General features: G+C 45.9%; 1 protein-coding gene across 2 annotated transcripts in view; it reads right to left on the minus strand.

Moving 5' to 3' along the window:
* rap1gds1 (RAP1, GTP-GDP dissociation stimulator 1) overlaps window positions 1–21,739 on the minus strand; it is a 43,334-nt gene extending 21,595 nt beyond the window's left edge. Inside the window, exons 1-5 of one of the 2 annotated variants that reach the window (XM_056300329.1) lie at window positions 21,331–21,739; window positions 19,637–19,744; window positions 10,618–10,740; window positions 5,238–5,363; window positions 1,379–1,525 (exon numbers count right to left, since the gene is read on the minus strand). In XM_056300329.1, the coding sequence (XP_056156304.1) occupies window positions 1,379–1,525; window positions 5,238–5,363; window positions 10,618–10,740; window positions 19,637–19,744; window positions 21,331–21,334 (508 nt within the window). In that variant the 5' untranslated portion in view covers window positions 21,335–21,739. The remainder of the gene's footprint in view (window positions 1–1,378; window positions 1,526–5,237; window positions 5,364–10,617; window positions 10,741–19,636; window positions 19,745–21,330) is intronic. The other variant, XM_056300330.1, reaches the window with a different exon arrangement.
* Window positions 21,740–22,765: the final 1,026 nt, after the last annotated feature.

Genomic DNA, 22,765 nt, shown 5'->3' on the forward strand with positions numbered 1-22,765 from the left:
CCTGTTCTTACGCCATGAGTCTATGGTTTGCGTTTGAAACAACCCACATGCATAGGCCTACACCAGAGTCTGCTCAGTGATGTAGAAGAACAGCTGCACATGTACACCAACCACAGCATTCACAGTGTGACAACAGTGAGAGGGTGTCACATTTTGGATGTGCGATTTGCAAAGACCTGGAAAAATCCGATCTGTGTGGTTACATGATAGTTGCATTGGCAGATATCAGATATCTGATTTATTTCCACATGTTCAAAATCAATTATAAAATATCCAATTCAATGTGCTTTTTCTTCGTGATTACATGGTTGTAATATATATGATCTGTGCTACCCGTGCGCTTAAATAAAAAAGAAAAATCACAATTGGATCACTTGTAGCAGGCAGTCTAAATGTAGCCTATGGAACAAGGGACATCAGTTTTCACCTGGTCGTTTGAAGAAAAGAAGCAGCATCCTGGACTTGTACACAGCACACACATCTCATGTGCTGTGGCTAGCTGCCCAGACAACACACACCTCCAACACTGCAGCATCGCCTGCACAGAGCAAACACACTCAACTCTTGTCCTAATGCCCAGGGGCTTAGCAGAAGTTCTATGTGCTCAGATGACATACTTACTCTACTTTTTTTCCCAACAGCCAATTTCTCTCATGAAGGCACAGATTTGTCGGGCAGTTGAGAGAAAAAATGCATCTCAGTCTACAAATATATAGATGTTTATACATAAACTTGTTTTCTCAGGAACAAGACAAACTAATCATGACCTCCCTCACGATCTATAAATGCTACAAGGGTTGCAAGTTAATTTTACTTACTTATTTAATGCACTTCATCCTTTATTTCATGTTTAAGTTGCTGTATCAGAAAGTAAAATGGAGAAGGGGGGAAGCCTGATCCCCCACACTGCAAAACTAGGCTACTTGGTGACATCTTTGTATGGTTTCTTTCATTTTCCCAGGATTACCACAGTGTCACAGAGGTTGGACTGGGACTGGGCTAACAGGCTGGCACTAGGCTACTAACTAGTAAAAAACACCACACTAGAGGAACCAAGAAAAAGACATCCTACTCGCTAACCTTCCGACCAGTACAAACTTTAGGAGGGAAGGGTAGTCGGAGATAACTGAGCAACATTAATACAGTTTGCAGGTTACCTTGAAGGCCAAGTTGGAAAAGCAAGAAAGAGTAAGGAAAATACGACAAAATCAGACAAGGCTGGGAGAAAAAAACAAAAAGAAAAAAAAGCCCAAGGTAGTCCAACTCTGTCATCTTACTTTCAGTAAAACTGAAGTGTGTGTATTCATGCAGTAGCACAGATCCTCTGTTTTAGTTTAGTAACATGTCTTCTTGTGGTGGGGGTTAAGATGATCATTACCATTATCATTGCTATAGTTCATCAGCATGCCACAAAAGACAGTCAAGAGCTTCTGATTGTCCGCCTCAGTATTTTGGGAGAGGGACTTAATGTGTTCAGCTACTATCTGAGCCCCTCCCGCCTGGTCAACTGCACTCCTGCCCTCATCTGCAAAACAAAGAGGTCAGGATACAAAATCAACCACAAATGAAAATTGTGAGGGAAAAAGAAAAGGAAAAAAAAATCATACAACCACAACGTAAATGTACCTGTAAGTAAGGAGTAAAGAATCGAAAAATGGGTGATAAAAAAAAAGGTCATTAACGGGTCAAGATACTTCATTTTGGAGAGAGAACAGCTTAAATGATTGATGACATTTGACCTGGAACAGTCAAACTATAGCGGCACAGTTTTGACAGAATCTGTCCCATGTAGTCCGGGTCCATTTCGAGGTCATAGTCTACTGTACCGTGACTTCGAAGTACATGAAAACTACCAACAACTATGTTAATATAAAGAATCTATCATCTTCAGTTACTCTGACCTCCAAACACTGGGAGCAGTCTACAACACTTTACATCTTTAACACTTTACATCTTTACATTTATGAATGACAAGAGTAGTCTGCTTTACAATGGTATTTAGTACACAACAAAAGTATGATGGGGGAGATGGCTGCTCTGACCTCTACGCTAACAGAAATGTTGTTTTGATCCAGCAGCAACCACCTTAAAAAATACACCAACTATATATTTAAGACTAGGGCTGTCACAATTATTACATAATCGCCTGATCACGATTATTGGACCTGACCATGATCATTTTGCATAATGGTTAGAATCGTTCCATTCATTTGTATAAAAACAGCTGGATGAAACGAACAGAAATGTCATATTTCCTCACTATTTCCACCGTTTGTTGTTTGACTGGTGCTCTTTTAATGAAGTCATCTTGTTGCGCCCCCTGGCACATGAGTGGTGAATTAGCGCCAACAAACTGTTATCTTGAGATGCTTATTCTATAATATTCTGTTATATTCCACGACTGCATTTCGACGAGCATGTGTTGACATTAACATCATGGACATAGTTGCAAAGCCAAACCACAGCACCGCTGTGGGCACATGTTGGTTTTAAACCAAATGAAACTCCTCACTGTCAGGTGAAAAGAAGTGGCTGGTGACTCCACATGTATCGGAGGAGGCATGTGGTAGTCTGCAGCCCTCTCTGGATCAGCAGAGGGGGTGGAGCAGCGACCAGGATGACTCAGAAAATAGAGCAATTGGTCAAGTACAATTGGGGAGGGGGAAAAAAGGGAGGGGCCCAAAAAAATCAAAAATCGCAATTATTTGTATGACAATTAATCGTCAACTAAAATTTCATGATCGTGACAGCCCTACTTAAGACTACATCATGCAATACACGTGCTCGAAACAGCCTTCCAAATAGTGTACAACTAATATGTCCATGTCCAGTATGATGGTGCACGAAGACAGGTTTCTGGCCTGCTGGCATTATTCTGTACATCTGGATCTTCAGAGGCGCTATACACAGGGTTCTCTGGGAAGGTAACAGCTAGAGGCACTATACACAGGGTTCTCTGGACGGTAAGAGCTAGAGGCACTATACACAGGGTTCTCTGGAAGGTAAGAGCTAGAGGCACTATACACAGGGTTCTCTGGAAGGTAAGAGCTAGAGGCACTATACACAGGGTTCTCTGGAAGGTAAGAGCTAGAGGCACTATACACAGGGTTCTCTGGAAGGTAAGAGCTAGAGGCACTATACACAGGGTTCTCTGGAAGGTAACAGGTAGAGGCACTATACACAGGGTTCTCTGGAAGGTAAGCGCTAGAGGCACTATACACAGGGTTCTCTGGAAGGTAAGAGCTAGAGGCACTATACACAGGGTTCTCTGGAAGGTAACAGCTAGAGGCACTATACACTCTGGAAGGTAAGAGCTAGAGGCACTATACACAGGGTTCTCTGGAAGGTAAGAGCTAGAGGCAGTATACACAGGGTTCTCTGGAAGGTAACAGCTAGAGGCACTATACACAGGGTTCTCTGGAAGGTAAGAGCTAGAGGCACTATACACAGGGTTCTCTGGAAGGTAACAGCTAGAGGCACTATACACAGGGTTCTCTGGAAGGTAAGCGCTAGAGGCACTATACACAGGGTTCTCTGGAAGGTAACAGCTAAAGGCACTATACACAGGGTTCTATGGAAGGTAAGAGCTAGAGGCACTATACACAGGGTTCTCTGAAAGGTAAGAGCTAGAGGCACTATACACAGGGATCTCTGGAAGGTAAGAGCTCTACGAGTCAGCTATCGCTCTAGGTATGGCTGTTTGCCCATATTATTGGCATAAGAGTCCAGGCACAGTCACTGGCCAACCCAATGGCAGGTCCAGAAGGACTTCTCTATTTCCCCTGCAGGGCTGAGCCACACAGCTCAATATATCTGCAGCCAGAGGAATAATGACTTATTTTGTTGAGACACTCTTTTTAAGAGTGTCGGATCTGTTGGATGTACTTAAATGGCGGTATCAATGTATTATGATCCTTACATGCACCAACGTGTTACTACAGTGTTGATAATACCTTCTAGAGCAGTTATTGATATCTAAGGCAATTTCTGCTGTACTTTGTACTGTAAACATGCATTCAGTGTTAATTTTCAGATATGATCTAGTGTTCTCAATTAATAATCAAGGTCTCAACATCTTCCGTGTGTTGCTGTATGTAGTGTATTGTGAAGCACTTTGCAATAATCAGTTCCGTGGTTTCAGTGTCACCAACTCAAACTCATTTTCTCTTTGTGTACTTTTCAACCCAACATGTTAAGCTTGTTACCTATGTGCTTTTGGTATCTACTTACTGATATGTGTCCGAGTATGCCGTGTCTTGAGGATTTACACCAGCCCTGATTATATGCCAGTCAAGACTCTGAAACTGTATGAATGCTGTTGGGGCAGTAACTCTTATTACAGTGTATGTGCACCTTTGCAGAAACAGCTGCTGCTGCAGACTCTCTCAGCATGCATGCCAGAGTCAGTGCTAACTTAGAGACCTCCCTCCACTCACACATATGCCCCATCCCATCACATGCCACCAATATCCAGCCTTCCCGACAGAGAGGAGGAGAAACCAGGCAGCTGAACGGACAGCTGCAATCACTGCCTCCTTTTTTCAGCTCTGGCCATCAGCGACTCGACAATAATGAGCCCCAGCTTTTACTCTTCCTCCACCAGATCAGCACATGGCTATGATCTCTCCATACCAATATTGGCCATTTTAACTGCCAAATTATAAAGTTCCTTAGAGTGCGAGTATTAACAGAGCTGTTGTTTCTTAGGCTATGTTGTTGACGTAGGCAAAAACATAAGGGAAAGCAGTTCAAACTTGGAGTCTCAATTTTGCTGATATCCATTTTTTTTCCCTTTGAGGAAGACTTAAATTTTGAAACCATTGCCCATAATCACATCTCACATGTAATGAAGCCAGTAGCCCTACCTACTTTCAATGTCAAACATCCAAAACTCGCCTGTTAACTTAACTCCCATTAGAGAGGAAACAAGCATATTTGCAAGAATAAAAATAGTCACAATACAACAACGCATAAAATACAATAAAATTTACCTTTTTACTCATGTCCAATTACAGCGATTACTCACTGACATATGCAATATTGTGACGCTCATGTCTTGGGAGAGGTTATAACACACTGAAAGGCACCGTGCACATCACATGGCTGTTACAAAAGCAAAGTGTCATGCCCCTAGTGAGAAGAGTAGCCTAACATTATGGAGCTTCAGCCTTCACGTTGATGACAACAGGCCCAGGTGGGAGTCAACGTCCCCCCGAGGACAAGTGTTTGCCACTTACGGCTGTCATAACAGATGTTGCCAAGGGCGCGGCCGGTCTGCAGCAGTACCTCCTGGTCCGTCGAGCTTAGCAGCTGTACGAGTGGAGGGATGAGGCCGGCTTCCACACAAGGGCTTCGCATGAACTCTGCAAAAAATCATTCAGCAGATATTGTGTCAACATGAGCCAGGTTTGTTCAGAGAATTCAACAGCACCTAACCCGGTGTGTTTACCATAACGCCCAAACACATCTTGATGCACTCTCTGTTTGAAAACTCTGAAGATAAGATTAGCCCAGAAGTGCTTTGATGCACACCAAAACCTTAGATGGACACCTTTAATATAGCAACAGCATCTCAGTGGCTTACACTACAAGCAAAAAGATGATGCATTTTGTCAGGCTTTCGTTCTTAATCAGATATTACGTTAAGAGTAGGTATGCACCTATATCAGTTTTTTTTACTGCTGAGACTGATTCCAAGTAAGAATCTTTTAAGAGTAACTAAACCCATGATCATTTTAGTGAGTTTGCTGACATCTACTGTTTAAAGACCATGTATAGATTAAAACATGGCAGACTGGTCTTGGTACTCTTTGACATCAGCTTGTTAGGATAAACACAGCTGCAGATAGTATTAATAATGGCTCTATTTGATTGATCTGCATTGACAGAGAGACAGACAGAACCAGCACTCACAACTGTCAATAGTACCCTCAGTGCTGGTTCTTTGGCACACCTACATCCAACAGATCCATTATTAGTAGGGCTGTGTACTGGCAAGAATCTGGAGATACGACACGTATCATTATACAGGGGTTATGATTCAATATAGGGTGGTATATTGTGAGACTGTAAGAAAGGTGACATATTGCAGTTTCATAGGCCTGTGTTCTTTGTGCTTATGTTACTTCCTGTCTCAGTTTACGTTGTTGGGTTGGAGTGGAAGAGTCAAATGGCTGAAGATAAATTATAACACTGTTATCTAGCGGTCGTGGGGCTACACACAACACAACATGTTTGTCACGAACCTTTACATGGAAACAATTAACCATCAATATAGTTGTTTTGAGAATCAATACACTATCACAGAAGATAATATCGCCATACTCAAGTGTATCGATATTTTCTTACACCCCTAATTATTAATGTTATTAGCTGCAGTTGTGTTTATCCTGCTATGCTTACATCACTGAGTACCAAGACCAGCCTGCCAGGTTTTCGGTTTGACCGGACCAGCCCTACAAGCGCCAATGTCACTGACGGACCATTGTTAAGAGTGACCGAGTGAACAAGTTACACGATTAGGATGCTTGATCAGCTGACCGGCATCACTGAAGTTACACGATTGGTCGGCCGACCAATGACGTCACTGGTAGTACGGAAGTGGGTGTTGCCATATTGGCCGTTGCTCTTACAAAATGAATGGCCGCAGTGATTCCATCTCATTCCACATTTCTCGCACACCAACAAACGGAATATAATGCTGCTCACAGATACTACTGAAAGGCTAAGAAAGGAATATTTTGCTGCTCTTTCCACATGTGGTTACACACCGCAACAGTCCAGCATTGAACAGAGTAGGAGAGAAAACAGCTCTCCATGTGCTGAGAGGCATGAGGGAGACTCCACAGTTAAAGCCCCCCAAATAACAGTCACTGACAAAACACTTAATACTACAGTAAGTCTTAGAAAAACAAGACCTCTGCAGATAGAAACAGATGAAGGGGGGGGGGGACTTAACAGATAATAACAGACTTAACAGACAGTGAGGAGTTTCATCCGGGGACGTAGCATGTGGGAGGATCACGCTATTCCCCCCAGTTCCCCCTCCCCCCGAACATGCGCTCCAACTGACCAGAGGAGGCGCTAGTGCGGTGACCCGGACCCATACCCACACCTGGCTTCCCACCTGCAGACACGGCCAATTGTGTCTGTAGGGACGCCCGACCAAGCCGGAGGTAACATGGGGATTTGAACCGGCGATCGCTGTGTTGGTAGGCAGCAGAATAGACCGCTACGCGACCCGGACGCCCCCATATACTGGGTTCTGACCTAGTCTTGTTAACCTTTACATGGGTTTTAATCTGTAGATGTCAGTAAACTCACTAAAAATGTCTAGAGTTTGGTTAATCTTTAAGGGGACAATCTCAAACGTTTTAATACAAAAGTCCAGTCAGTGCTACTATCCCCGACAGGTAAAACAATTAAGACTCAGCTCACTCTCAATTTATGAGTCATGGCAGCTGAAAGCGTTTGCATTTCAAGAAATGGTGTTGGTAGGACACGTTCAGCGAAAAAAATTCAAGCTGCGCATATGAACTGACGTGCTCTACATCAGTCAGCAGTGGTTGGTCCACCAGAGAGAACATGCAGAACTTCCTCTCTGGTGGACCAACCAGACAGAAGCTCTGCTTGGTCCAACAAAGATAGTACGTTGACATAGGATAGTAACAGACATACATTTAGTTAGTGATCCTCTATAGCTGGGGTGGGCAGTCTTATCCAGAAAGGGCCAGTGTAGCTGGAGGTTTTTGTTCCAACCAAGCAGTTACTCCTCATCAAGTTCCTCAACAAAGACTCCACTGGTTGATTAGTGGGATCAGGTGTGTAACTGCTTGGTTGGAACAAAAACCTTCACCCACACTGGCCCTTTCTGGATAAGACTGCCCACTCCTGCTATAGAGGATCACTTGGAACTTCCCCTCTGGTGGGACACCAGAGAGAAGCATCGATGATTGTCCCAGACAGTGGAAATCTTGGAGATTGCCGACTTCGACCATTAGTTTATGGTCAATGGGCAAAATAACAGACAATCCGTTTTTTTTCCACCATTATAAAAACAAAGACTTCATTGTGCCAAAAAGCAGTAAATACAAGCCCCATGGCTTGTATTTATGATATTACTCATGGCTTTTTGTTTCAGATTTGAGTCTTGGGTAAAATCTCTAGTTTCGATGCTCCACTCTAGCCTGCTATCTGCCTGATATGGATTCCTGTACTGATATAAGTGCATCCCCACCAAAGCGTTTCAGTCAATACATTTCAGACTTTGAGTGCAAAATTTTTTTTTAAAATCCTGTTTCTTTTTTTTTAACCCCCCCTCCCATTTTTCTATTCCCCCCCCCATTTTTCTTCCACTTGTACTTGGCCAATTACCCCACTCTTCTGAGCCGTCCCAGTAGCGGCTCCACCCCCTCTGCTGATCCGGGGAGGGCTGCAGACTTGTCAGGTGACTCCACATGCCTCCTCCGATACATGTGGAGTCACCAACCGCTTCTTTCCACCTGACAGTGAGGAGTTTCACCAGGGGGATGTAGCGTGTGGGAGGATCACGCTATTCCCCTCAGTTCCCCCTCCCCCTGAACAGGCACACCGACCAACCAGAGGAGGCGCTAGTGCAGTGACCAGGACACATACCCACATCCGGCTTCCCACCTGCAGACACGGCCAATTGTGTCTGTTGGGATGCCCAACCAGGCTGGAGGTAACACGGGGATCCGAACTGGCGACCCCCGTGTTGGTAGGCAACAGAATAGATCGCCACGTCACCTGGACGCCTAAAAAGCCTGTACTTTCTAGCCAATGTAATTCAAAATAACTCACATCAGTCTTCAAATGTCTGAGAGACGGGAGTTTTCCGAGGCGGCAGTCACTTGGCTACTTCCAGACATTTCTGGGAGCAGTGACAGATAAATGGCAGCAGGCTTGTGCCAACGCCGGCTGAGTGATGGGGAGTGATCATTAGCTGCTTGGAAGCTGCCGAAAACCCACTCATTATACTGACCTTGCCTCGCCACAACTTATATTCACATCCGTTTTTCTCCTTAAAAAGCTTCTGTGTAATTACACAGAAGAACTCAAGAAACTGGAATCCTGTCTCCTAAACAGGCGGTAAAAGGCTTTTCAGTGTTCTGAAATGACAAGGCCGTCTGCTCAGACTACCATGGGTTGAAACAGGGCCACAAATTAAAGATCAAGTTTCACATTCTTCAATATTATTCTTAAATATTATATTACAGTGTCTTAAATGTTATTTCATTCTGAAATATAATTTAGAAGGAGTTGAATTTAAAAACAATGTCAGCTACAAGGGCAGGAGCAGTTTTAATAATAATAATAATAATAGTAATTAACATCATTAACAAATTAATAAACATGAATTAATAATATAAAATAATCAATACTCAATAATTATTAATTAATAAATTAATTAATAAGCATAATTTAATCAACATTTACATAGGGCTTTATCTAGATGCCCAAAGTACTTCACAGTGAAGGGGGTAACTCACCTCACCCACCACCAATGTGTAGCACCACCTGGGTGATGCACGGCAGCCATTTCACCACAGTGCTCACCACACATCAGGTTGAGGTGGAGAGGGAGGAATCATTGAGCCAATTACATGAGGGGATGACTAGGTGGCCAGATGGAGAGAGCCAGGTGGGAATTTTGCCAGGACCCCGGGGAACCCCCTACTCTTTGTGATAAGTGCCATGAGATCTTTAATGACCACAGTGAGTCAGGACCTCGGTTTACTGGCTCATCCAAGGGACAGTTAAACCGAGGTCCTGCCATCCAAAGGACGGCATCTCCTACAGCACAGTGTCCCCCCGTCACTGCACTGGGATTTTTGTCGTTTATTAGGACCAGAGGGAAGACTGCCCCCTACTGGCCCACCAACACCACTTCCAGCAGCAACTCAGTTTTCCAGAAGGTCTCCCATCCAAGTATTAGCCAAACCCATACCTGCTTAGCTTCCGTCATTTGGCAGAGCTAGGGTGCATGTTGGTATGACTGCTGGCACTGTCTATATGCAACTGGTCAGAGCAGTTAAGATAAACAATATTTGTGACATTATCTCTAGAGATGCTGCAGGACTAACACTACCACTTGCAGCAGTAATGCTGAAAAGTCTTCTGTGTGTCTCTTATCAGTTGCCAAAATTGGGTAGAAAAGTGTGTGTGAGTGAAGTAAACAGCAGACTATCTTTGACTGTGAAAATTACAACCCCTACGTCCTTGTTTGCCACTACCATAGGTGGGCTACGTCGAAATAGGCTGTATTTTATGAGAAAATGCAAATAATAATGCTACTAAGGGCTGTTGTAGAGAATACCATAAAAAGGTGGCGATGCACAGATTTCCGAGCAAGACTGCTCAGAATTATGGCTGTTAATGGCGTGTTATCCCTTCATGATATATGTAGCGATAACGTTGAAATGTGTAATTCTTTCCTTGGATGAACAAAAAGGTATCTAAAATCTGCTTGACAGTGTGGCAAACAAGAAAAAAGATGAGAAACACAAAGTGAAAAGATATGGCACACTGCTATGAGTGCAGGAACCAAAAATGAGGTTGTGCCTGGATGGATGGATGGGCTGAAAAATTGAACCTCACCATTTTTGGCAACCTCAGCTATGATGTTGGCTACTTTTGGGGTGCATGAGGACTGGGGGTTCAGCAGTGCCGGTAACAGCAGAAGAACGCCCATCTCCTGGATCTTCACACTGGCCTCCATATCTGCAGGCAAACATAACAGAGGGAGAGAAATGATTCACCTCAAATCAGTAAATATTAAATAAGAAAAAAGAAATCTAACTTATTGTATGCATGTGAAAAGGAGGAAAACAAGACACGCAGTGGGAGAACTACCAAAAATTCACACACCAGCAGGGAAATACTTCAACTAGATGGCTTTGGAAACTATGTGGTTCACATCACACCATAACGCAGCCTCTTTAAATCATACAAAGCATCTTACTTCAGGACCAGAAGACTGTCAACTGTGATGGCTTGAAGCAAGAACTGGTCTGCTTTATGTTCTGCGATCAAAGAATTGTGTTTTTGCAACAGTGAGATGTGTGAACCTACACATTACCCAGCTGGTGTCTGGCTAAAACTGTCAAGCTGCCCAAATGTGTGGCTGGAGGCAGATGGTGACGGTTGCAGCCGAGTCCAGGGGACCGCAGAACGCTTTTGAGGGCAGCCATCTTTTCCCCTTTTCTTCTTATTAAGAATTTATAGCTAGTCATACATAAGAGATGTTGAGCAACAACCAGGAAGTGACATAATCATGCGTCTAATGACGACAAATCGGTGGTGCGTACATTTGTCTGCTCTGCCACCATCTTTTCCTGAGAGAAAACATTTTACAGGTCCTTTTACTCCCTTAAAAAATCCAAAATTGGAAGATAAAATATTGAATATTTGATGAATCTTGTGAATAGCTAGCTGTTCTCGCCCAAAGAAAAAAAAATCTACTCTAATCACTAAAGATAGCTCATCCTACATGTGCCCCTGAGACTGCCAAATCACAGAAAATTAAGTTTGGTGATTTACATTTAGGTGGCAAAAAAGCAGCTTGCCCATTAATGACCTAGGATTATAAACCAAGGATTATGAACCAAGGATTATGACCTAGGATTATGAAGGACAGTGGATGTAGAAAAGGCCACAACACAAACGCAGCCAAGTCATTCTAACTGGTGTCTTGTGTTGCATGAGCCATCATTACACAACAAGATACCCCCCCTTTTTTTCTCCCAAATTGTACCTGGCCAATTACCCCACTCTTCTGAGCCATCCCTGTTACTGCTCCACCCCCTCTGCTGATCCGGGGAGGGCTGCAGACTGCCACATGCCTCCTCCTATACATGTGGAGTCACCAGCCGCTTCTTTTCACCTGACAGTGAGGAGTTTCACCAGGGGGACGTAGCGCGTAGGAGGATTATGCTATTCCCCCCTGTCCCCCCCCCCCGAACAGGCACGCCGACCCACCAGAGGAGGCGCTAGTGCAGTGACCAGGACACACACCCACATCCGGCTTCCCACCCGCAGACACGGCCAATTGTGTCTGTAGGGACACCCGACCAAGCCGGAGGTAACACGGGGATTCGAACCAGCGACTGTTGGTAGGCAACGGGGGAATAGACCGCCATGCTACCTGGATGCCCTGAACACAAGACATTTAACAACAAAAACGACCTGGCACTCTCCCATTTATAGGTTCACTTTTCTTTAACCCAGGCCTCATTTAAAGCATTTTTGGGCATCATTTAGAATCATACAGGAAAAATAAATTCACTGATAGCTTCGGTATTGAGAAACTTGCCACTTTACTGAATCTCTCTGGGTTTCAGCACAGTCCAACATGGCAACCATGTAAACCTTCAAACTATGATATCTACTTTTCAAAAACAGGAATGGAAACCAAAAACATTTTGAATACAAGCAAAAATCTAATGTCAGTTTGAACAAACCTTTTCAGTTGACACGGTACAGCCTACCCACCTCTAAACTGCCACACTTGTGAAAGCAGAGTCCTGCTGGCCGGCAGCTCTGCAGCATCAGTTACAGCCGCAAGCTTTCACAGTCCACTGGCACAGACTGGGCAAGAACATCATAGTGTCCAGGAGGATAAAACATAAAGCTTCAATACCGAAGATTTACACCCAATCTTATTTTTCTTTCCATCGCTGACCCATTTAAAGACCAAGTAAGCACTCACTTAGTCTTTCTCCACCTACTCGCATTGATAAAATGTATATAAAGAGTAGATGTAGAGGACAGTGATGGTGGTGTCCATGTATAAGGGACATAGAGAGGTGTAGCTGTAGAGGACAGTGATGGGGGTGTCCATGTATAAGGGACATAGAGAGGTGTAGCTGTAGAGGACAGTGACGGTGGTGTCCATGTACAAGGGATATAAAGAGGTGTAGATGTAGAGGACAGTGATGGAGGTGTCCATGTAGAAAGGATATAAAGAGGTGTAGATGTAGAAGACAGTGATGATGGTGTCCATGTATAAAAGGGTGAAGATGTAGACGACAGTAATGGTGGTGTCCATGTATAAAGAGGTGTAGATGTAGAGGACAGTGATGGTGGTGTCCATGTATAAGGGACATAGAGAGGTGTAGCTGTAGAGGACAGTGATGGGGGTGTCCATGTATAAGGGACATAGAGAGGTGTAGCTGTAGAGGACAGTGACGGTGGTGTCCATGTACAAGGGATATAAAGAGGTGTAGATGTAGAGGACAGTGATGGAGGTGTCCATGTAGAAAGGATATAAAGAGGTGTAGATGTAGAAGACAGTGATGATGGTGTCCATGTATAAAAGGGTGAAGATGTAGACGACAGTAATGGTGGTGTCCATGTATAAAGAGGTGTAGATGTAGAGGACAGTGATGGTGGTGTCCATGTATAAAGGGGTGTAGAGGTAGAGGACAGTGATGGAGGTGACCATGTATAAAGGATATAAAGGGGTGTAGATGTATAGGACAGTGATGGAGGTGACCATTTATAAAGGATATTAAGGGGTGTAGATGTAGAGGACAGTGATGGTGTCCATGTATAAAGGATATATAAAAGGGTGAAGATGTAGACGACAGTAATGGTGGTGTCCATGTATAAAAGGGTGTAGAGGTAGAGGACAGTGATGGAGGTGACCATTTATAAAGGATATTAAGGGGTGTAGATGTAGAGGACAGTGATGGTGTCCATGTATAAAGGATATATAAAGGGGTGTAGATGTAGAGGACAGTGACGGAGGTGTGAGTTAGACTGAAGGTGGCGGTGTTGTCGAGTAGAACATCTCGTCCCAGCTTGTCAAGTCTACCCAGAACCCAGAGAGTTCAGTTGGCCAATGCCGGTGTATTGCCTTTCTACCCCACCTCATACCTATTGGTTTAAGATACTGGATCCCACATGCGTGTCCTACATATGTGGGTCTCGGTGTCTTCGATATCCTCATACGATGTAGGCAATGGGAGGAGGTTGATTGTAATGCGTGATTTCCACCAGACCAAAGGAAAAACAAAAACAAACGATAGCCCTCAAAGCAGCCATGTGATGCATCTCTTTTTTTTTGTTGAATTTGTCATGAAGGCAGTCGGGTAGACCATCTTAATCACATGCAAACGTGTTTCAGCTTACAAAAATGCAAAACAGGTATACTACTTCAAGACAGCAACAGATTCCCATATATCATGATTGTGAGTGCTTTTGCAGTTGCTTATTTAAAATGATTACTCTCCGATATGGCACATAGTGCCTTGAGATTAAAATACGAAGAAGCTGGATGTCGATCGACCCTTTCGATGTTGGGAGGTGAACTTGAACTTTGACAGAAGGTCCATTTCCTCCAGAAAGAAAATAAAGATCTACCCATCTACCACAGGCTATTTTGTGAGTTAGAGAAGAAGCAAAGTTGTTGTGGTCAGCATGTGGTAGAACTAGCTCGTAAAAACTTTACGTCTATAGCCAAACACAGGTACAACCACGTCGTATTTGTTTGGCGGTAGAGTCGGCCCTGAGATAAGAGCACTGGAGATCATTTCGTTTTGAACGGACCTCTGGGATTCGAACGACTGACACACCACGATTATTATGCATGGGTGTCAGTTCAACAAAGACAACAACCTGGACGGGTGTACCGTTTAAGTTTCTAATGTAGTGCGGAGCTACTGTTCTGACACGGGAATCTTTTTCACGGCGGAACAAATCAACAGAATGTGCTTTCACGAGACAGACAGTCTGTAGGCTGACAGGATGGAGAGATGTTTGACAGGATGGAGAGATGTTTGACAGGATGGAGAGGTGTTTGACAGGGACAAAAAGAAAGACAGGCGATGCTTCCGAGACAAACAAGACCAAGTGCTTAGCTGGTGGTCATATACCAAAAACCAAGTTAAGACAATATGACGGAGCCTGCCTTGCTCTTGGGTTCACAGTGAATGTGGTGGGAGGTGAGGAGAGAGCAGTGTGTATTTTATGTGTGAAAACTCTAGCAGCTGGTAGTATGAGACCAAACACATGAAGAAGACACTTGGAGACATTAGACCCCAGTCACGTCAATAAGAGAAGACTTGGTGCAGACCGTCAGCAGGAACTCTGCTTTGTAGAAGCTGCATCAGTGAACAACAAAGCACTGATGACATCACACAAAGTCACACACACAACTGCCCAGTGCAAGAAACCGCACACACAAGAGCAGAGGAGCTCATCCTTCCCCTGGCTTCAGATATGGTGTCAGCTATGTTTGATGACACAAGCGCTGCAAAATTGAAGTTGTCCCTCTGTCCAATGATGCAGCTGCAAGACGTATATGGGACGTTTCAAATGACCTTGAGGAACAAGTCACTGACAAACTGAAGGACCAACGTTTGGCCTGACAAGTGGACGAGGCTACGGACAGCAGTAAAGACTGCTTGTTTATTGCTCGTGTTCACTTTGTCACGTCAGAGTCAGTGTGGGAGGATTTGCTGTTTTGCAAGAGCGACAGCTGATGAGCTCTTCCAGCTTCTGGACTGGTACCTGACACAACATGGGCTGAACTGGGAGAACTGTGTGGGTGTTTGCATAGATGGTGCACAGACCATGGCAGGGAAAACGAAGGGATCGCAGCCACTAATCAAGAGGGTCTCGCCAAATGCACAATGGACGCACTGTGTCAAACACAGAGAAGCGCTAGCATCAAGACAGTTTCATCAAAACAAGACTGCTGAGAGCATGGCTGTTCTCTGCACTTAGTGAGGAGGTGGGAGCTGAACATCCAGCTGTGTTGTTTCACAGCGGGGCGAGTCTTTGAGCTCAGACAGGAAATCTGGATGTTTCAGGAAGAGGAGCGTATGCATGGGAGTTGCAACCAAGTTTAGTGATGAACAGTTTCTGGTGAAACTGTCCTATCTCAGCGATATATTTGGAAAGCTGAATGAATTAAATCTTCAGCTTCAAGGCAGAGACAAGCACCTTCCTCACCTGGCAGACAAGACCAGTGCATTCACTCGAAAGCTTGAGATGTGGGATAAGGTGACTTTATCAAGGAAATACTGATTTCTTTGAGAATCTGAGTGAATTTGTTGAAACCGGTGATTGTGGAGCCACCACAGTGATTTCATGTCTTAAGCAGCACATCTCCTCCCCTGAGAGGAGGCTTTTAAAATACTTCCCATACAACAGTGCTCAGTATGACTGGGTGACAGATTAATTCAGTGCAGCAGCCCCTGCTGATTTCGGCTCTGCTGAAGAGGACCAGTTCATGGAGATGACATCTGACTCCACCCTGAGGCTGAGCTTTACAGCTCAGACACTAAGTGAATTCTGGCTTGGTGTGGAGAGGGAGTGTCCACTCACAGGACAGAGGGCTGTGGGCATTCTGCTTCCCTTCGCCACATCCTCTCTCTGTGAGATGGGCTTTTCTGCTGTTGCCCCACATAAAACAAAGTACAGACCTAAGCTCAACATGGAGCATGACTTAAGAGTGGCGGTATCAAGCCTGCAACCCCGTTCTGAGATGCGCAGTGCAAAACAGGCTCATTGCAGCACTAATGCAGTGATAAGACTTGAGCTCTCACAAACTGACTGGCTCATCATTTTCCTGAAATATCTCCATTTGTTCTTTTTTTTTTTGCACAGATTGAACTTTATTGTCATTGTTCTAGCAAAGGGATTTTTAAATTCTAATTCATTTTTATGTTTTTGAAAAAGCACATAGACTGATGGAGCAATCTAGTGACAAAATGTCACAAAAAGAGGTTTGATAAAGGTGAAGTGGAACTTCCATCCATTATCTGAACCACTTATCCTGCTCTCAGGGTCGCGGGGATGCTGGAGCCTATTCCAGCAGTCATTGGGCGGCAGGCGGGGAGACACCTTGGACAGAGCATCACAGGGCCTGCGCCCGCCCGCCCACCCACCCACCCACCCACACACACACACACATACATTTATACCTAGGGACTATTTATCTATCTGTGAATGTTCTCATTCATCCAGGTCATGGTTATCCAAAGGAAGGCGAAACGTCTTCACGGATTTATACCAAGTCCAGTTGCACTTGATTCAACTTCTTTGGATAGGGACAATTTAGTGTGGCTTATTCACCTGACCTACATGTCTTTGGACTGTGGGAGGAAACCGGAGCACCCGCAGGAAACCCACACAGCCACGGGGAGAACATGCAAACTCCACACAGTGGAGTGGAACTTGCGTTTGTTATTTGCACAACAGAAATTACTGACAGAAAAGTGAAAGGAATGTTCATGATCTTGATGCTATTTAAATAAAGTTAAACTTGGCCCATTTGGCTGGGGCGGGGGCATGACGAGAACCACTGATATGGACCAATCATTTCTTCATGTCTGATAATGCTAGTCTGAAACAAAACGACTACAAAACACACCGACATTTAAAGCTGTCAGGAAATGAAGAGGAAGTGAATGTACAAACCTCATACTGTCAGTTTACAGTGAGTTGCCAATCACAGCCCGACTGGCATTTTGCGATGGAGTTTTTACAGGTTGCCAAAAAAATGCCAATGATACCACACTAAAAATGGACTTCTGTTTTTAAGTAACTAAAATCACAGTGCACAGCTTAATCACAGGTCTGAATCAGTCAAATCCATTGTGTCTGCTTTAAGAGGGCTGCCATCGCCACGTTTTGCTTTAAGAGGGCTGCCATCGCCACGTTTTGCTTTAAGAGGGCTGCCATCGCCACGTTTTGCTTTAAGAGGGCTGCCATCGCCACGTTTTACATGGAAGCAATCAAAGCACCATGAGGCAACCCACAGTCCCGGACCTTGAAAGAGGCTAGTCATATGCAGAACTGCAGGTCAAGTCACAAAAAACTACTAAATTATGCTAAATGTGGCAACCAAATGTGGCAACCATCTAAAAAAATCATGGACAACATATGCAAAACATTAGTAAAGTGTACTGGCAGAGACGAAAAGAAGCAAGTCAAAGGTCACCGACCAGGATTGGCAGAAAATTAATAGGGGGGCTGCTGAACACATCACCTACAGCCTATGGACTGACCATTTAACTGAATTAGCACATAAGACTCCGTCTCAACAAATCTACATTTTGAACCTCACAAAACAGGCATTTATGGCCAGGAGACTGCTTGTATCCAAGACCACAATGCAAAGACTTGGAACAAACAAGACCAGGACACGTGAGCCAAAGAAAACTTCTATTTTTCCTCAATAAAGTGACTCTTTTTACAAGGTTGTACAACGATTAAGAGATAGCCAGCAACACGTGAGGACTCAAACTGAGCTTTCTTGATTCCCCCAATACGAACTGCTCTCCATTTAGAAGATCTCATCATCACTGGCTTCGACAGGAAGTTCTGAAGGCTGAAGTATCAAGTACACTTCTACCTCCATCTCTCAAACGAGCGGAGGATGTTCTTCTTCAGAAACGGCTCAACATCCCACCACACACAATTCAAACCTAGTGCGGCAACATTCTTAAAGAGGCTTGAAGCTACTTGGACACATAGTTAGGTGTTTCAAGTATTTTGTCCATTCTGTTATTCAAACATGTTTAACACATGTTATCCATGTTTGGATGAATGAGAACATTCACAGACATGTTTAACACATGTTGCAAACCGCCCTGCAGCTGAAGACTAGGGATGTGCACAAGCCCATTATTTCATCCATCCATCCATCCATTATCCAGACCGCTTATCCTGCTCTCAAGGTCGCGGGGATGCTGGAGCCTATCCCAGCAGTCATTGGGCGGAAGGCGGGGAGACACCCTGGACAGGCCGCCAGGCCATCACACACACACACACACACACACATTCATACCTAGGGACAATTTAGTACAGCCGATCCACCTGACCTACATGTCTTTGGACTGTGGGAGGAAACCGGAGCACCCGGAGGACATGCAAACTCCACACGGAGGACGACCCGGGACGACCTCCAGGGTTAGACTACCCCAGGGCTCGAACCCAGGACCTTCTTGCTGTGAGGCGACCGTGCTAACCACTGTGCTACTGTGCTGCCCAAAATTATGTCATTCCATGATTTCCTGTTTAGAAAAATGTCCAAGGATGGAAAGAATGACTTTTTTGACAACTTGGTCTCTGGCCAGGCCTATGTATAAGTTAGGTTGATTCACTAGGTCATTAACAGAATTTAATTAGCGATTTTCAGTACTGACATGACAATGAACTGCATTGTTGCTTAGGCAGAATGTTTATTAATTTCTTCTTAGAAAAATAAAAGGAAAAAAAACACAGCATCTCTGTGGTGGCACGTCTACTGAAAGTCATCGTTCCGTCTTGTCAACTTCCCAACATCCCAGTGGCTTCAGATTACACAAGCTGGAGATACAGCTAACTCTAATATCCACGATAAGCATGTTGACTGCGAGACCGGACCAAGTTTATATTTGAGCATCATTCAAAGATGTCAGAAACCTTCCAAAACATTGGCTGGACAATATCTGTCTTAATCCCTACAGCGAGGAGTAATGATGTCAGGACACACACAAATGTTATTCGGCCAATCCAAAAAGCATAGTTGCTCATGAGAGAAAATTAAAAGTTGGTATTGGTCCTGTGGAATAAATAGCCAACTAGTCCCATCATGTGAGGAACCTTTGGATTAGGCTTTACTTACTGTTGTGGGCAAGCGCTTTGAGCAGGCAGTCGAGACATCTCTCCACGCTGTCGGTGGCGCTGTCTGCAGAAGCCAGCTTCAGCTTCTCCAAGGCTTCACTCAAGTTATCTGGCAAATTTGAAGGAAAAACAGAAGACATATGACCGAGGCATACATTTTTCCTACAAACCCTGCCTTTTCAGCCGGATCTAATATAATCTTCACGTGGCCTCGGCAGCAGCATCACACAGGGCGTGCCTGCTGCCAGCGACCTACAACACCAGCCTTCAGTTCCTCTCGTTGCAGTCAAGCCACCAGGATTAGTTTTCAAACCAGGGTTCAACAGAGGAAGGAGCCCTAAACTGAGGAGGGCACGGGAGGAGGCACACAGGAGACGGGGATCCAGTGCAAAATCTATCACGGAGGACACAGGTCGCTTCGGAGGCTGAAGCATTTCTCGCCACATCCTGTAATCTTTTTTATGAAGCGTTCCCTCCACGTCGCCATACCTTCTGCCAGTCCCGGCAGGGCCACAGATTACATAAGGACGGCAGACGACGTTGCAGCGGCGGGCTGTCAGCGTCTGGTGCGTTCCCAAACCTACATACCAGGGGTGATTCTAGGATCAGAGCTTTAGGGGTGCTGAGCACCCAGAGTGCTGGCCGGCCAGGCAAGATAAATCTGGGGGGGTGGATCAAACCATTTTCGAAGCACGGGGGGGGGGTGTGTGTGCTGTATTTTTGTTGCTAAAATATTACGTTTAAACCATATACTGGATATGGTTTTGACATTTCTTCAGCTTAGTAAACATGGACATACAGTCAAAAATAAAAAATCTCTTCAATTTTAGGGATGCTGCAGCACCCCCCCCAAACATGGGCTAGAAACGCCCATCCGTGCACAGATGTCTGCTGATATAAAACTGATCTTGATTAAAATCATGACAGCTTTTTTTTAAAGGTTTACACTGTCCAACAATAATCCCCCCCCCCCCGGCTGCCATCTGTTGGTAACGACCAGGCCAGAGATGGTGTATTTTCCAGTCTATGGGGCGAATGAGCTCTGCATAGCTGGCTAACGCTCCCAGACCGAACAGCGAGCTTGTGACGTCACCACCGTGCCTTTCGACAGTACGGGCAGCAGCAGCAGCAGCAGCAGCGGTGGCGGTGGTGGGAGTCTGTCTACGCTGTCCGAGCCGCTGACGCCTCCTGGTGACCGGTCCTCTGGACGGGAAGCGCCTCCTCCCCCCGGGGGGCAGCGGGCGGGCTGCCGGGGAGCCGGCAACACACACTCCCCGACACAAGCCCGGCGTTCCGGGGGGACGTGCGTCCGATCCCGGCCGACTCGCTCTCCCATCAATCAGCTGCAACTCCCGCAAATAAAATAAAACATACAAATAAAAAACAAAAACAAAACACGTTTAAAAGCCACGAGCGGCAGTGAGGAAACCCCCCCCCCCCGGCAGCGCGGAGAGGGGCTGCTGAAGCGCCCGACCCCGGGGATGGCTGAACGGGGACGAGGGGAGCCCTCATCCCAGCCACCCCACCCCGAGTGACGGGGGGCGGGAAACCCCCACATCCGCGCAGCCTTCACCTTCAAACGATGACTGCCGGAACCGCAACGGCGCAGCGGAGTACCGGCAGCGCCATCACGCATCTGGACCACACGGACGTCCACACACCCCGCTCATCCCACACGCCCGGCGGTCTACCCACCCATCAGACTCGGTGCGTGGCCCGTCCAGCCGGAGAGGGTCCGTTACCCGCCGCCGCCGCCGTAGAGCAGATAGTCCCCCGTCAAAAGCCCGCTGGTAGCACCGGGCAGGCCCGCTTTCTCCCCGCGCCGATCCGTCCCGACGCAGCGCGCTGGAGGAGAGGGGGGTTAGCTAACCTAGCTAACCTAGCTAAGCTCGCTAGCTCGCTAGCTAGCGGCACCGGCCAGCAGGGCGAGTCCGACGCAGAGTTTCCGCACAGACGTGGCGAGGCCACGGACGCTTCGCTGGCGGCGGCGCGACCCTGTCGACGGGCGACCCGGCGGCTCGTTTCTAACGCGTGCGTCCGCGGTGCACGACGGTACAGCTGACACACCGGGACGACGCGCTGCACTTCCGAGACCCCCTTTACTCCCCTTCACCGACCGCGACCACTAACGAGCTAGACGGCCACAAACGGGACTTCCGCACGTCTTTTCAAAATAAGACGCCCGCGACGCCCTTTCCCCGACAAACGGCGAGAGCGGGATTCCCCGCGTGGCGTTTCGTCGGGTTTCTGCGGACGCCTCGAGTAAAAGTCTCCTATTAGCGAGTATGACGTGTCCAATGGCAGCACTGGCGCCACGTGTGAACTCACACACACGTTAGACGTCGCTTCAGTGTGTCTGTTGTGGATGTTATGTTTGTGCATAAACGCCATAATGCGTCTTAACACATAAAGCAAGCGGTGCTTACTCCAGCCACGGCACAATGTCCAACGACCCCCGCGAAGTTTGGCCGAGCCTGATACGTTTTTTTTTTACCTCAAGTTTGTGCCTGGGGCTTTTATTTGGAAGAGAAACTCCCGTTTATTTCCGCTCTTCTTCTCGTCCGTCTGCGGGCTTGACGCAGTTTCAAATCAGTTACGAAGTGGCACAGCGGAGGATGAGAGAAGGCGGTTCAGATTGTTGCGCTGATAGATGCCTTGCCGACTTGCTCAGCTGAACCCACCGATGCCACACCTCTGTATTTACCCTGAAATCGCCCCCATTTGATGTCGCTGTTTTCACTAAATCGCTTGGAAAAGGCGGACGAAGCTGCATGTACCGTTGCGTTTAACCAGAGAGGATACCATGAGAAGATTATGACGTTACGACACAAATACTTATGAGCCACTGAAACCAGATCCAGGCAGTGGTCGCAAGAAAAGGGTGATAGATTGTCTGAAGCAGTTAGAGCAGGACAGTGCTACTGACAGAATCTTGCACCACACATTATACCCAGGGGAAGCTGCACCGAGTCTGCATGGTTTACCTAAAATGCATAAACAGGATGTGCGTGCAAGTGTGTGCATGAGTGTGCAAGAGACCAGGTGGAAGGGGAGTAAGGCCAGGAATACCGGATGCGGGTTCAGACTCTTCTACCATGGTGCGAATGGGAGGATAAATGGGGTAGGGGTA

Source organism: Lampris incognitus, chromosome 20, assembly GCF_029633865.1.
Source record: "Lampris incognitus isolate fLamInc1 chromosome 20, fLamInc1.hap2, whole genome shotgun sequence".
In the NCBI taxonomy this organism is placed as follows: Eukaryota; Metazoa; Chordata; class Actinopteri; order Lampriformes; family Lampridae; genus Lampris; species Lampris incognitus.